Source organism: Ursus maritimus, unplaced genomic scaffold, assembly GCF_017311325.1.
Source record: "Ursus maritimus isolate PB19 unplaced genomic scaffold, ASM1731132v1 scaffold_5, whole genome shotgun sequence".
NCBI lineage: Eukaryota > Metazoa > Chordata > Mammalia > Carnivora > Ursidae > Ursus > Ursus maritimus.
In genome coordinates, this window is record NW_024426663.1 from 71,445,004 (window position 1) to 71,461,943 (window position 16,940).

The window sequence follows — 16,940 nt, forward strand, 5'->3', positions numbered from 1 at the left end:
AAATTAGCGATATTTTAAATTGTTTTCCTTTGCGTTAAGTTCTTGAAATCCAGTGTATATCGTATACCTACAGTTCATCTCAATTCAGACTGGTCACATTTCAAGGGCTCAAAAGTGGTATGTCACTAGTTGCTACCATAATGGACACTGCAGTTCTAAATTACAAAAATTCACCTGTATTTTCTTCTAGTATTTGTTTCATTGTATAGAAATTCAATGGTTCCTTCTTTTGACACTGATTGTGGTGTCAGGTATGAAACAGACTCTAATTTCATTTTCTCCACAGAGCTACCAAGTTTGCCCCATGATGTAAAATGACACTTTATATATTGAATCTCCCTGTAACTGTGTCTAATCCTGGACCCTAATCTATTTCTACATCAAAAACAAACTGCTTGACCAGCTCTAGCTTTAGATCATTTTACTACGCTATCTTCTTTCTTTTCTTTCAGTTTCCCTGATTTTTCCATATTTAACCTTCTAAAAGAAGTTTAAAACTATGCTCAAAAGTAGAAATTCCAATGGAATTTTGACAAGGATATGTTCAATACATAAAGTAACTTGGGAAAAATACACTTCTTCACAAAAGGAAAACTTCTAGTCAAAAGCATGGAAAGTGTCTCTGTCTCCTTTTGTATAATTTAGCAAGTTTCTACTTAATGATAATCATACAAGCTTAACAAATTTCTTATGTCTCTTTCCAGGTGTTTTATTCAATAATTAAAAAAACTGGATCTGCTGACATGGGAAATAGTGCATCCCCTGTGTATAAGAAAAGACCTATCACAGAATAAAAAATCAATACTTCTATGTTAGTGTAGTTTTACACAAACTAAAAGACATTCACAATAAAACCCACATGAACAGGTTTATCACTTTAATCCCCTAATTAATTGCTTACTTGCAATGCCAAATGCATCTCCAGTCCCCCAAATTAAGATCTGTTTTATCTGGATTTTCATCTTCAGATGGTTTCTCCAAGTTAGCATTGGACCACAGTTGCAAACAGCTAGAACCAGTTAAAAGACGATTGCCTAAAAATATATATACATTATTCACCATTTATTATTTATTTAATTAGTGAGTTAAGTCACACGGTCAAGAGTTTCATATAATACTATAAAAATAACACAACTTCTAAGAAAAGTTAAATAACGAAAAGATTTGGGGGAGAGAAAGAGGCTGTATTTTAATTTTGTTGAAGCAGCTTGGGAAAAAAGGGAATAGGTCGTATAATCTCTGATTTAACAAACATTTAATGAGCATCTTCTTTGTACCAAGCACTGCACTAGCCACTGGGGGGGGGGGAATACAATGACAAGTGAAGCACTGTCCTTTTTCATGATGACTTCACATTCTGGTAGAGACATACTGTAAAGAGAGACATGAAGTCATACAAGTTCAAATATATTCCCAAGAATGATTCATAATCTGGTTTATGGTTAAGGAATAAAGTATACAGTAGACTTAGAAAAAGAAATAAGGTTGGAAAAGTTTCTGGAGTCAGACTGTAAAGCATTTTCGAAGTTTGTAAGGATTTGGACCTTGTTATAGATAGTTGGGAGCTTTAAGTCTGTGGGGGTTATGTAAGTGGATCTGTATTTTAGAACAAGGGGTCTGAACTAGGGTGGGGAGATGTCAACAGATGGACTTGAAGAGGCCTGTAAAGCTCCCTCTGCTGAGATAATACGCAAAATTTATCTGTATAGCATGTACAAATTTTCTAGAGAGGTAATTCATAATTTTCACCATGCTTTCAAAAACTTCACTACACAAAGAAAGGTAAAGATTCTTTTTAAAAACTAAGACTAGAGATAGATGAGATGAGGAATAACAAAAACACAGGGAAACCTGGTTAACTGACTATAATACACAAAGGAAATCATGAGGATCTGAATCAAATATGAAAATAAAAGCAAGGATTTGAAAGCCATTTCAAAAGCAGAATTTTCAAGGCTTGACACCAACTAAAAAACAGGAGATACAAGAGGTTTCAAGGACAGATTTCAACTTATGACTTGGGTAACTGAGGAGAAGGCTATGTTGTCATCCAATCAAAAAAGAGAAAGAAAGAGACACAACTGTGGTCAAAAAGTTTAAAATAAGTAAGGCATTCACTTTGGCAATTAAGGACTGTGGAATTGTGTATCTCTAGAAAGATCACTTTACTTCAAAAGGAAAGTGGGTCTGTAACAAAACAGACTGTAGATCAGTAACTCTTGTGTCTAAATCCCAAATAAGTCACTTAGTTAGTCATGTGAATTTGATCTAGTGGGACAAACTCTGAGCCTCAATTTTCTTCTCACCTATAAAATCGTAAGTGTGATAGAGCTATTGCAATGATTAGCTATAATATGTATACCCCATCTAACACAGGCCAGGCACTTAGCAGAAGCTCAATAAATAGTAGCAACTAGATAGAAAGCCTCATGAACAGATAAAAACAGCTTAGAAAGCACCAATGAGACATTCCATTTACATGTGGTTATTATTCCACTGTTTAGAATAACAACAGACACAAGTTTTCTTTTTTTAAAATTGAGATATAACTTACATATAACATTATATTCATTGCAGGTGTACAACATAATGATCTGATTTTGCATATACTGCAAAATGGTCAGCACAGTAAATCTAGTTAACATCTGTCACCACAATTGGTTACAATTTTTTTCTTGTGATGCCAGAATTTCTAAGATCTACTTTCTCAGCAACTTTCAAATATACAATTAAGTATTGTTAACTATGGTCACCATGCTGTACATTACATCCTCAGGACTTGTATATTTTATAACTACAATTTTGTACCTTTTGTACCACCCCCCCTCACGTATTTCATCTACCCCTCATTCCTGCCTCTGGCAATCGCCAATCTCACCTCTGTATTTATGAGCTTGGTTTCTACAAATTTTCTTTAACATAAGCTGAAGTTGAATTAAGACACAGCATGAAGGATTAAGAGATTAATATAGAATACAAAATAATTCTAGTTATGAAATGATACAAAAATAGTTAAGGTGTGGTACAGTATACTGACCTGAATACAAAGGGTGGAGGTATGAATAGTAAAGTAGGGAAACAAAGCATACATAAAAAGTCTTAAAGAGAAAATCTTATGATTTAAGCCAGATGCCATAGTGGATCTGGAGAAAATACAAAGGTACTACAGTCAATTTAGTAGGATCATCTGAAAAAATTTCTTTATATTCCAATACCTGGCATATAGTTAAGTATCAATCAAAACCAAAATACTAGTACTTCACTTAAAATATTTAAAATCTGTTTATAAATAATTAAAGCTCACTTGCAAAAATAATATACCAATTGCTTCCAAATATTTATTATGACAATAACCCATGTCTTAACCAAACCATTAGATTTTAAACTTTTTGATTATAAAAAGAAAAATAATAAATTTCTATGTGAATTTTAACTTAATCATAATAAAGAGATAATGGTCATAAGCTGTTGTCAAGTCACTACTAGATAGTTAAGAAAATAAGTAATTATCTTTTGATACAACTCTGTAATGATGACAGAGGAATTTAACATTAATATTATCCTCCAAAGCATTAGTACTGATAGACCAATGGTACAAAATTTCCAAGCAACTATTATGTTATTACTAAAGAAATATCACTTAATTCTAACGTGAAATGTTTTTATTGCAGTTATAAATATGACGCTTCAAGTAGCTAGTTTACTTGCTAACACTATTTTTATAGGGCTCTTATCATTTACCAAGTACTTTCAAATACACTACCATATCTGATCATTAAAAACCTAGCTTGTGAAATAGATATTACCTGAATTTACAAGAGAGTTAACCATTCTTGATCTGTTAAGTAATTTCATGATCATAAAACTTATAGCCAAATATGTGAACATTTACTGAAAGCCCCAAATGGTCCCCCCAAAAATAAAATACTGAATAAAATAGAATCTCAGCCCTTGTCTAATCAAAAATTTAAACAATGTCAACAAATAATTACAATAGAATGTTGGGCTATAATAGAATAACCCTATAATATATCATCCATATAGGAACTTTTTTGAGAGCAGAAGGTGACACTATTAACAATCACTGGAGAAACAGGCATTAACTGGGACATAAGTCTCACTATCTATAGTAGAGTTACACATAAATGGCTGTACTAAACTAAATGGCAAATTTGAACCCAGGTCTGACCTCTTTCTACTGTATGCATAAAATATACATATAGGTTACCTGCTAGAAGGCATCAATCCTACATCCTTACATAAGAAAAAGCATTTTAAAACACTGATTTTTTTTTAAAAAGTATCTCAAAGATAATCTTTATCTTCTAAATAATTTCCAAGCGTTCTGAACTTTGTTTTCTAAATAAACATTTTTTCTCATCCATTTCACCTACTGTATGAAAATGCAAACTATCTTATCTAAACTGATGGCTTCTATGTTTAAACATACTTCTTATATTCTAGAAATTTCTATATTTTGGATATTGCTATATGGTATGCAAGCATGTCAAATTCCACATGTCCAGACAAAACCTATGTTCCACCATCTATAACTCCTACATATCACTCTTCTTGTGAACACAGATACTCTCAAAATACTCTAAAATCCAACTGTCAAGTAATGTCAATTCTATCACCTAAATCCTTTTCATATCTATACACTCCTTTCATTAGTCATTCAACATTAATTAAGCACCTATTACATTAAAGGTCCTGAACTAAATTCTTATTTCTCATTGAGACTACCGTGAATGCATACTATGCAAAGGTAATTAGGAAAAATTATAAATATTTATCCTCCTGTTCCTTCCAGCTTACTGCTACCAGAAAAATCATACAAAACCATAAATCTTAGCTTGTCAGGAGCCACTTTCAAAACATATAATATTTTTCTGGATAGTCAAAAGAATTAAAATCAAATACCTTAGCATAACTTTAAAGGCATTCCATAATATGCTGCAGTCTTATCTCCTTATCACCAGACTCATTCCAGCCTCAATGAAGTCCTAAGCATTAAGAGAATGTACCTTATGCTTTCTTTCTCTGTGCCTTTACTCACTGTGGTAGATTGGTAAAAATGGCTTTGGAATTTTTTTTTTAATGCAGAAATACGTAAGTGATACATACAGACATTATCTTTTCTTAGAATTTACTTCTTTTTCTCTCCTCCCATCTATCCCCACTCTCAAAGTTAAAATCTACCTAATCATCGCAGGTCAAAAAGCTCCTCTTCAATGAAACTTCAATTTTCCAGAAAGAATTAAAGTCTCTTTCCCAAAACAACAGGTATTACAGTGAGTATTTGTCTTCATTTCAGTATAAGCTCTAAAAGAACATAATGTTTTACCCATTTTTTATTCCCCACAATGTCACGCAAAGCAGAACTGAAATATAGGACAGTAATAAAAGAAATAGCCTAGCAAGTGATATTTCATTTCAGTTAATCCATTTCTTACCTGAAGGATCCCAAGTTATGTTGTGTGCTATTGATTCCAGAAAAAACTGGCCACTTTTCTGCCATTGACTATATAATTCCTAAAATTAAAATAGAAAAACTCATTTAGCCAATTATTATTGGCAGCTTTTCTCTATCAAATATATACATTCATGCTTATTATTTAGGAATACATGAAGTCATTTTTTTTTTTTTTGAGGTACAAGTGACCATGCAGTCATTTTTAGTGGGGAACAAAATGTTCAATTCAGTTGAGAATAGTAAGAAATATGTGATGGAAGAGATTAGTAAGAGAATGAATACCCATTCCTGGAGGTCCAAAAGCCTGTCTTCAGCGTAAACAACCAGTAAGCATGTGCCACTTTGGACAGCATTCTCGTTAACCTCATATTTTTAAAATTACAATGATTACCTTATATTATTATAGTTACGAAGGTTTAATTTTAAATGTATATGTGTCTGTGCTATCTGAAGCTTCCTTCTCTTTTAATGTTTTATCCTCACCTGAGATCAAAAAGTACGTGTGAAAACTCAGATTACGAGATGTAACACTTCCATTATATAAGATTTTTTTCATTCATTAAAGCAACAGTTTTTCAAAAAATTTTACCTGTAAACCAGTAAGAAATATATGTTGCAATAGGACCCAAACACACACACACACACACACACACACACACACACACACACACAAATGCAATCTAGGTTTACCCTTACTACATGTGATGCACTCTTAACATTTTCCATTTTACTTCCTTTCCTTTTAAGTTCAGGCTATGGGCTACTAAGTTGATTTCACTAACCTCTAAAAGACTGAAACCCATAAACAATCTTTTAATGTAGTGGTTCTTATACTTTAGTACAATAACCTGAGATGTTTACTAAGAATTCAGATTTCTGAGACACATATCCAAAGGTTCAGGCTCAAAAAAAACAGAATGAGGAATGTGTACTTTAAATGAACACCCCAGGCGATTCTCTACAGGTGGTCTGCAAAATATGCTTTTATGAAACAATGCCTTGTAGGAATGGCTCTTAATCATAGTGCACATCACAGCCCTCTCTAGAAACAGACATAGAAGTGCCTAGGCACAACCCCACATCTACAGATTTAGAAATCCCGAGGGCAGGATCTGGACACATAGTCCAACTAGTGATTCTGAAGTTTTCCTCTCATGAAGAATCACCACCTTAAAAAAAATATTCTAAAATGTACACAGGAAAGGAAATAATACCTCTTTTATGAGAATCTACAGATTCTCTGAGACTCTACCCAGGAATTACAAATTCTGTGTACCTTCCAAGTCCGTTTTTCCATTTGATCCAGTTTTCCCTTTATTCATCAAGCTTTTTCTAAACCCATTCTGCAAAGTCAGTGCTGCCTATCAATAAACCAGCCTCTTCTCTCTGACTTTTTGGCATTACATTAAACAATTTTATTTAGTACATGAGAAAATGGGCAGAAACTAAAATTCTTGATTCTACCCTTTGTAATAAAGGCATTTTAACATAACATACCAACTTTTTTTTAAAAAATCAGTTACCTCATTCAATAAATATTTATGGAATACTACTTCAAATAAATCATTCTGAGCAGAGTAATGACTTACTTTTAATACTATCAATTACTAATTCATAGGTTATCAGGGCCTCTAATGTTGGATTCATTAGGTAATACACAACACAAATATAAATCAGTAGAGGACTGTGGACTCTTTTTCCATGAAATTTTTAAATGAGTATCAGTTAACCTAGAGAAAATGTTTTTTCATTAACACATGGTAGGGAAAAGAATGCTCACACTTAGGAATCAATACAGCTGGTTTTACTTAGTTCTGTGGCTCAGCAGCTATTTCAATGGTCAACCAATTAATTTTCTTTGGGGCTCTGCTGTCTTATTTATAAAAAAGAAATAACAGCTGTCATACTAAGACAGAGGGAATTTTAAGATACTAATGAGCTAAGCAAAAATGAAATGAAAAATATTAAAAGATATATAAAAGGTATGTATATTATTAAAACATATTAATTATTTATAGTTAACATACTTCTGCAGTTTTTGACATCATGTTATCATTCTAATATTCCCAGGAATAATGAATAGCTATTAACCAATTTCAGAATTGAGCAAAGAGCCTAATAAGACTGACTGGCTTAGGATCAAATGGCTAGAAAGCAGCAGAGAAATCAAATGGAAAGAAAGCAGTCCTATGGCTCCTAAGATAATGTTCTTAAGACCAACTATGCTGATCCTGAAGACTTTTAAGTCTTAATTAAGTCTTAATTAAGACTCTGCAATTAAAACATGTAACATTAAGAACAAAATACATAAGAAAAAGCAGAACAACTATATACAAGTAGATAATAAAAACTGAAAAGTGCCACCCTTCGCTAGATAATGGTTTTTGCCATTAGCAATAAATCACCGAACTTAAAGTTGTTGACTCTTCAAATACTTATTATAAAAGAAAAATGTCAGAAGAAAAAAAACACATATAATTCATCAACACAATTTGGTTTACTTCTATTTCAATCCAAGATTTAAAACACATTTTAAATATGGAAGTGGCATTTAATGTGTATCTTTTAATTATGGTATAATTTATAGTGATGATCACTCTGATTTTATACTCTTAAAAATAGTGTCTTTTAATACTCAAGACATTTCAATTCCTAAAAGAAAAATGATAAATTACTGACCAAATTTTTCTTTTGCTTCGGTAGGTTAACTGGTTCAAAAACAGAGATAACATTTCCATAGGATGCTGCAATCTTTTAAAAAGAAAAAAGAAAGAAAACTTATGGATATGTTAACTTACTTATGAATCAAAAGAGCAAAAGAAATTAATACTACAACTTAAAATAAGCCCTCCCAACACAACTTCATTTATCAATGCTTGAGAATATCAGTTTTAAGAGACCACCATACTTGAGTCAGAATTCCAGTACTATCACTGAATAATCAGCAAGATAATCTCTCTGTACCTTAGTGTGTCTACCTATATTTATAATATGCATAATACTATCTTTCTAATGGAATTAGTTTGAGGATTAAAACATCCGTAAAACATCTAGTATATAATTATCTATAAGATAATAGTAAATATTAATACCCTTCCTCATAGAAAAAAAATGTATTGATATATTTCTCGTCAAGTGGAAATTAGATAGGACTTCAAAATCAGTTTCTAGGTTATCTGTCTTCAAAGTTCACAATTCTGTCAGTATGTACTTAGCTTCTTAAAAATAAAACTTAGATCTATTCCTTTGTGAATGCTCTAAGAAATGTATTTTTTTTTCAATACTCTATTTTGTCTGAGTAACTTTAAGATTTACTCTTTCAATCAATGGCTCTGTTTTATGAGGTGGCTACTATTATAGCTTGGGTGAGCCACAAATGAAGAACAATGAAATATCAGAAATGAGATTGATAGATTTAAAAAAAATGAATGAGGGATAAAAATAAAAGAATATAATCTTGAGAAGAAGGGGGTAAGCAACGAGGATGTACTTTATAATGGAAAAAAACTTTCAATGGCTATTTTTAAGTGTTCTGAGAAGTTCTTAAAATATAGAAATCATCTGCGCTGAGTCGGTCTGGGAGGGAGTATTTAGTTTGGGCTTTTAAGAGTGGTAGGACTTCAAAGAGAACTGAATATTCAATTGTAGAAAAAGGGCATAATACAAGTATGAACACAAGTATAAAGATCAGAAGAGGCAATGTACACCTGAAGGTGACTACCAGCCGAGATGGAACAGAGTGTCCCTTCTAACAGAATGATGTACATGTGTCCAAAAAGGGAAATCTAAGCCAGGTTGTACAGGGCCTCATGCCAAGGTGAACAATTTGAACTTTTCCAAGGTAATTGGAAGCAAAGAATATTTTTAAGCAAATGAATAAGATAAATGCAGATGAATTTTCTCATAAAAATACATCTCGTAGTCCTACAGAGAAAAAAAAGAAACAGTTAGAAAATGACTATAGGGGGTGCCTGCCTTTGGCTCAGGTCATAATCCCAGGGTCCTGGTATGAGCCCTGGGTGGCCTGCTCCCTGCTAGGTGGGGAGCCTGCTTCTCCCTCTCCCTCTGCCACTCCCCCGGCTTGTGCTTTCACTCTCTAATAAATTAATAAAATCTTTAAAAGCAACATATAAAATAAAATAAAATAAAATAAAATGACTGTAAAACCAAATGACCTGTTTATTTTAATCTGGACTGTCATGTAATCTATGTTATCATGAAAACGTAACTCATATTGGAAGTTATTAAATGGGATTTCCAACATAGCCAGGCCTATGTGAGTCTAGATGTTATAAGCAAGTTTGAATACAGTACGGAAGATTATAGAACTACAGAGCTGGATATCAAACAAACCTGAAGAGAAGGGGGAAAAGTCCCAAGGATTTTCAACATTTCATAATAAAGATCATCTTTGTAATATAGTGAGAATGAAAGGTATGAACAAAAGGACAGATGGGAGACACTTGTAACTATAAAGGGAATTGACACAGGAGTAACATAGTAGTCCAAGAAACAGGTAACGATTATAAGAGCCGAAACTCATTTTACCGTAAGTACCTCTACACTAGGTACTAAGAGGTAACTTTTCAGACTAGCAGGTTCCTTAGAAACAATTAGATTTAAAAAAAAATAGATTAGGTCCATTTGATTCCTCACACAAAATGTTCTAGTGGAATCATATAGTCCAATAATATATTTAAATATCTAGCAAAAAATTAAGTAAATTTGCAAAGTTCAGTCCAATCTAGCTACAAGTATACCTCGGTCTGGCCACCTGTGCCTACTTGTGCTATTCTTAGCTATATACTATGCTGCCTACTAGCTATGACTCTACCAGTACTGCTACTGTATAGAACTGTACTTCACCTGATACAGAATCATAACCTGTTTCTTTTGTTGTTGTTGCCGTTCTACTTTCAAGGTTATTTTTTACTTTTCATATGCAAATAGTAGTCCAAACAAAATTTCTCATTTTTCTTACAGACTTGGAATAAATTAATAAAAAAATATGGACTTTGGAAGAGCTGACTTCCATTTTAGTACAAAGTTTATCCAGAATTTACAAGGAGATACCTGTACAGAGAAAGAATGACTCTAACAAATGCTTTCTTTTCAGTAGTTTATTTGTAAATAGATTGAAGGTTTATTGTCATTCCTTTCCTTCTATCCAATTAATTTTTAAATAAGTAAGCTTTAGACCTGTTCTATGGGTAATATTTTATTATCAACTCACAGAAAAACATCATGCTATATTTTGAAATTCGGTAAGAACAGAATTCCTGACAATCTCTAAGCCATCTGAGAAAGTCAGGAATTGTGTTCTCTATGGTGCATCTTAGAGAGTCAAAGAAATTTGTAGCTATGTTGTCCTTGAAACAAAACCACCTTCAAATTCAATAGGAAATACATACTTCGGAGATTATCCTGACAAAAACCATATTCAAAACAAATCTCACATTACAAGATTACAAACCTTGCCTTGTTGCATTGAGCAGTCTACACATCCTACTTGAATATTTCCATGTTTAGCTCCTGGGATTATTTGTAATCTTTCAAAATCACTTCCCAGTATAACAATGTCACATCCAGATGCATAAGCCTAAAAAAAAGGGGGGGGGATAAAATAAAAAGGATAAACTTGTCAAGAAAGTATTTATCATGTAGAAAACTGGCATTAAATATTGTTTTAACTAAATATTATGTTTTAACAGAGCAATTTTAAATATCTTTTTAAAAAAATCTATTATTTGAGAATATTTCCTTTACCTCTGATATTCAGTTCCATCAGCAAATTCAGTCAGTCCTATCTGCAAAATATTCACTTCTTCCACCTCCACTGAATGCTACTGCTCTGGTCTAAACTACTACCATCTCCCTCCTCCACTACTATTAATAGTCTGACTGCTTTCATTCTTGCTTCCCTCTAATTCCTTTCCACACAGAGTGGTGCCTTTTTTTTTTTTTTAAGTAGACTCCAGATCTAATGTGGGACTCAAACTCATGACCCCGAGATCAAGAGTTGTATGCTCTCCCAACTGAGCCAGCCACCCCGAAAGGGTAAACTTTAAAAATGTTTATTAAAGGGGTGCTTGTGGGGTGCCTTGGGTAGCTCAGTCATTAAGTGTCTGCCTTTGGCTCGGGGTGTGATCGTGGCATTCTGGGATCAAGCCCCATGTCAGGCTCTTCCGCTGGGAGCCTGCTTCTTCCTCTCCCACTCCCCCTGCTTGTGTTCCCTCTCTTGCTGGCTGTCTCTCTCTGTGTCAAATAAATAAATAAAAATCTTTAAAAAAATAAAAAATAAAGGGGCACCTAGGTGGCTCAGATGGTTAATCATCTGCCTTTGGCTTAGGTCATGATCCCAGGGTCCTGGGATCAAGCCCCAATCAGGCTCCCTGCTCAGCGGTGATCCTCCCTATGTGATCTCTCTCGCTCTCACTCTCAAATAAATAAATAAACAAATCTTTAAAAAAATGTTTATTAAAGCAAGTAATTTGCCCTGTTTAAACCCCTTGATAGTTTACCCACTGCACTTGGAATAAAATCAATTCCCTACCAAGGTTCAATGACCTTATTGTCCTAACTCTCCAAACTCATCTCAAGCTACTCTCTCCGTCCCTCCATCGGCCCTGTCCCTACACTGCCTTTCCTTGTCCTGGGGCATATCAATCTTTTTCCACTTTACTGTGTTTTATCTACTTCTCTTCTGCCTGGTCTTTGTCTAGCTAGCTTTTTTTCAACATTCAGGTCTTAGTCCCCAGCCACACACACACACACACACACACACACACACACACACATTCTCTCTGTGCTTCTCATTACTTTCCATCACATTACTATTTATTCTTCTTCATAGCAGGTATCACGATTTATAAGTATCTTGCCTATTATCCATTTTCATTACTGCAAGTTAAGTTATAAAACAAAACAATAGGGTTCAAAGTGTATCTTGCTCTCTGCTCTATCCTCCAATTCCAAATGAAGAGGCTTCTTTATAAATACCTAGGGATTAAATGAAATATTTAACTTCAAAAAACAACCACCATAACCGAACAAATAAAAAGGCATAGTTCAAGGCTTGTTAGCAAGCAATTTATAGCTCTTTTTGAAATTTACTATTAGCAGAACTCTTCCAACCAGAATTCTTTTTGTATCCTTTTCTCTAACTTCTTAGATCACAGGAGTTTCTTCATGGCTGTCTTCCTGGAATTCACATATACAGGCCACCATGAAGTATGACACTGACAATAAAACATCTAGCACAAACTTTCCCATCCGAATATAAGTTCTTAAAGTATTAGTAATTATTTACTTTCTCATCACTTTTGCACCTGCACATACACCTTACTTAATGTAGAAAATAATAATTTATACTTCATGACCTTAATTTTTACCAAACCCAAAATGTTTCTGTATGTGCCAGCAAAAAATATTTGAAAAGGTATTTGAGAGAACATACAAATAAATCTGCTCACATTATAGACAAGAAAATGAGGCCTAGGGACGCCTGGGTGGCACAGCGGTTAAGCGTCTGCCTTCGGCTCAGGGCGTGATCCCAGCGTTATGGGATCGAGCCCCAAATCAGGCTCCTCCGCTATGAGCCTGCTTCTTCCTCTCCCACTCCCCCTGCTTGTGTTCCCTCTCTCGCTGGCTGTCTCTATCTCTGTCGAATAAATAAATAAAATCTTAAAAAAAAAAAAAAAAAAAAGAAAGAAAATGAGGCCTAAATAGGCTGACATAACTTCTTAGCGGCAGAGTGGGCTTCGGAATCTTGATCTCTTTTGATTCTTGATCCAGTGCTATTTGCATGACACCAAGAGGACTTCCTAGTTAAGTATCCTCGCCTAGAATTTTCCTAAAAGGAATTAGGGACAATCTAGTCTGGTTCTACTGGCGTCATATAGTGGAAAAAATTGGCTCAGTAAACAAAAAAAATCTCATGATGGTCTGCTCACCTATATAAATATCCATGGATCACAAGGCTTGTCACAGGATTATTAGCAAGAATAAATTTCAAAAACTAATTTAAGAAAAATTTTCATTTGTAATACTCTAAATATCTTAATATTTTAGAAACTTATTTTTTTACCTCAATATTAAATTCTGATAAAATACCAATAGTCAGTGTATTCCAAAACACTGTGTCAAATTATAAATATGTTTACAGTTTAGATTTCCTATTCATTAAACAAAAAATTTTAGTTTCCATTAACTGGAGCATATATCTATATTTTAAACATGTCTTCATAACTTTGCCTTCCTTTTGCCATACCTGAAATTGTCTACCTACTTTCAGATATTGTATAGCAACTATTTTTGTCAACTACAATTCTAAATTTTCCTGAATTGTTTGTACTAAGCCTGAAGTTCCTCACAAAATTACTGTTTAATACAAGTACTAAACATCTGCAGAATTGAGAAATGCATATTTATCCCAGAAATAAACACTTAGCCCTACAGAGAGGAAGATACCAACTTACTATACAATTAACCCTTGATCATTCAAAGATTAACCCAGTTCTGAATTACCCCCGTTCTTTTGCTGTAAGTGTATTACACTAGTACAGCCTGTCATTTGACTTTCTCTTAGTGACAGTACTAAAACATATTAAGCTTTCTCTCTCTAGTTTTGGTAAACTTCAAATCAACTGAAAGTGACTGATCTTATCTGGAATATCTCTCTTTCAGTCCCCACTTTCTTCTCTTAGAGTTATAACTAATGGATGACAACAAACTACTATATGGAGGAAAAAAAGGGATATAACCAAGCTGACTATTATGCTAGGGGTTATAATAAAGATCTTCTGGTATTTTTCACTACAGAACTTAAATTTTTACAGTTTATTTGGTTATATAATTAAACGCAGGATGCACTAAAGACTCAAACTGTATTTGTATTACATTCCATTTCTTAATCATTTTCAAGAATTTGTAAATGTTATCTTCTTAAAAAGCCTGCTGTGTATAGGAGATTGGCTGAATAAACTATAGTACATACCCAAAATGGAGCATTATACAGCTGTAAAAATAATAAGGAAGCCATCTATGGCTGACATGGAGTGATTTCTACAGGATATTATTAAGAGAAAAAGAGCAAAGCACAAAAGGACACATATGTCACTTTTTGGGTAAGGGACAAGGAAAATTAGAAAACATACATGGATCTGTTTATTACAATAAAAAACACAGGATGGATAAAACTAGGCAACAATAAAGTTGATTACCTACAAAGGTGGGGAGGATAAGTAGAAGAGATACAGGAAAAAAACGACTTTTGAAAACACATTAACATAATGCATATTCAAAGACTTAAACCAATCAGAGTGGGGGAGGGTGTAGTGAAACAAAGGAACTAAGCATATTTCAAATGAATACATATTCACACCAAAAGAAAGAGGGGTCAAAGGAACTAAGTAACTTATGAACACAGAATCTGACCCCATATTTTCAGCCTTGGGCAGTGAAAAGGAAAGAGTCCACCTCCCATGTTTCTCCTTTACTCTGACACTACTACCACGTTCACAACACTTTTGACCACAGACGTGGGGTCTTTTAACCACACCAAACAATTCTGTGACACCAACTAGGTATCTGACAATTTAACTCAATTATGACACTATCTTCAAGTAGATAGTGTCAGATCCCACAGGTTAAGGGCTCAGTCTTAAATGAGACTGTTCTACACTTCAGGTGCTAATCTCAAGTAGTGGGTCCCCAGATTATCCATAACTTCTGTCCAACTTGGCTACAAAATCAGAGGTTCCCTGACCTCCTCTCCCTTGGATTTGGTTTTTAGCTAAAACAGCTCACAAAACTCACATAAAAACTTCCCTACATTTGCCAGTTTATTAAAAGATCAGACAAAGAATACAGAAGAACAACCAGACAGACAAAAAGGGCAAGATCTGGGAGGGTCCCAAGCACAGGTGCTTCTGTCCCCGTACAGCTGGGATGCATCACCCTCCTGGTACATGATGGATATGCTCACCAACCTGTTGCTCCATACTGTTGGGACTTCATGGAAGCTTCCTCACACAGCCATGATCAATTATTAACTCCATTTCCAACCCCTCTCTAGTTTCTTGAGAATTGAAGGTGGGGCTCAAAATTCCAAGCTTCTAAATTTGGCTTGATCCGTCTGGTGACCATCTCAGGAGCCATCCAGGAGCCCACCCAGATTTGCCTCATTAGAACAAAATATGCTTCTAGTACCCTTATAACTTAGGAGTTTACAAGGGTTTCAGTAGCTGGGGTAGGACCCAGGGTCAAGAACGAAATATTAGTGGGCACCTGCCTGGCTCAGTCAGCAGAGCATGTGCTTCTTGATCTCAAGGTTGTAAGTTCAAGCCCCATACTGCGTACAGCGATTACTAAAAAAATCTTAAAAAAAAAAAAAAACACCAAATATTATAACAAGTGACGCTCCTAATGTTCTTACCACTTAGGAATTTTGAAGAGCTTCAGGAATTCTGTGCCAGAAACTGGGGTCAGAGATCAATACATATATTTTCTATTATCTCACAGGCAGGGTGGGGAGAAGTACAAACAAACCCTGAATGTTTTTTGTAGGTTGTTTTTTAATTATAGTGGTATGGACAATGCAATTCTGAAACTAGTTGAGATGTATTACAGAATTGAGCAAATGAGCCAAGGATCTCACTNNNNAGGGAAAAGGAACAAAGATATAAAACAGGGAAAGACAAAAGAGTCAAGTAAGATTGTTATGGAATTGGAAATACTGGTATAAAATCATGTTTTCAAAAATATACATATGTCCACGTACACACGTAAATACATGTTTGTATATGTGTATGTATGTGCATGTTAGCCTGCTATATGCACATACATGTGTATATGTGCTAGTTTTGTCTAATGAAAAGGTCAAGACCCAGACATTCCAGTAGCAATGAGATCACTTAGCACCTTGATCTTGGCCTCTACTAGCATTCTCAACTAAAAGAAACCAGGGCTCCTTGAAGAAATGGCTCAGTATAGCACTAGAGCAGGGTAGGTACAATAGGGGCATAGAATACCCTGTTATACCAGAAAGAAGGTGCTCTAAAAAAAAAAAAAAAAAAAAACAGGCAAGAATCATTGTCAGTGGATAGTCAACCTAGGGGAAAATGATGATGAGGATGAGGATATCTGCAAGGTATTAAAAGTTTCTCTCACACACTGCTTATTAGTTGCAAGGAGAAAAAAAATCTGTCACACAATGGAGAAACTGGGCAACACCTTCAATGGTCATCAAAATTAACATCACTAATGATAGGTATCACGTACCTCCAAATGGGAAACCTAGAGGACACAACATCATCTAAGCAGAATTTTGGCCAAGAATGCATAAGCTTGATCTAATCTGGAGGAAACATCAGACAAATGTGAAATGAGAAAAGATTTGTTTTTTAGAAGTGGAAGGGAAGTACTATATTCTTCAAATGTCACTGCTGAAACGAATAAAGAAAAA

General features: G+C 34.3%; 1 protein-coding gene across 2 annotated transcripts in view; it reads right to left on the bottom strand.

The window, feature by feature from the left end:
* DMXL1 (Dmx like 1) overlaps positions 1–16,940 on the bottom strand; it is a 128,285-nt gene that overhangs the window by 101,468 nt on the left and 9,877 nt on the right. For both annotated transcript variants that reach the window (XM_008699025.2, XM_008699024.2), the window contains exons 2-5: positions 10,950–11,075; positions 8,156–8,227; positions 5,457–5,535; positions 902–1,034 (exon numbers count right to left, since the gene is read on the bottom strand). In XM_008699025.2, coding sequence (XP_008697247.1) covers positions 902–1,034; positions 5,457–5,535; positions 8,156–8,227; positions 10,950–11,075 — 410 coding nt within the window. The remainder of the gene's footprint in view (positions 1–901; positions 1,035–5,456; positions 5,536–8,155; positions 8,228–10,949; positions 11,076–16,940) is intronic.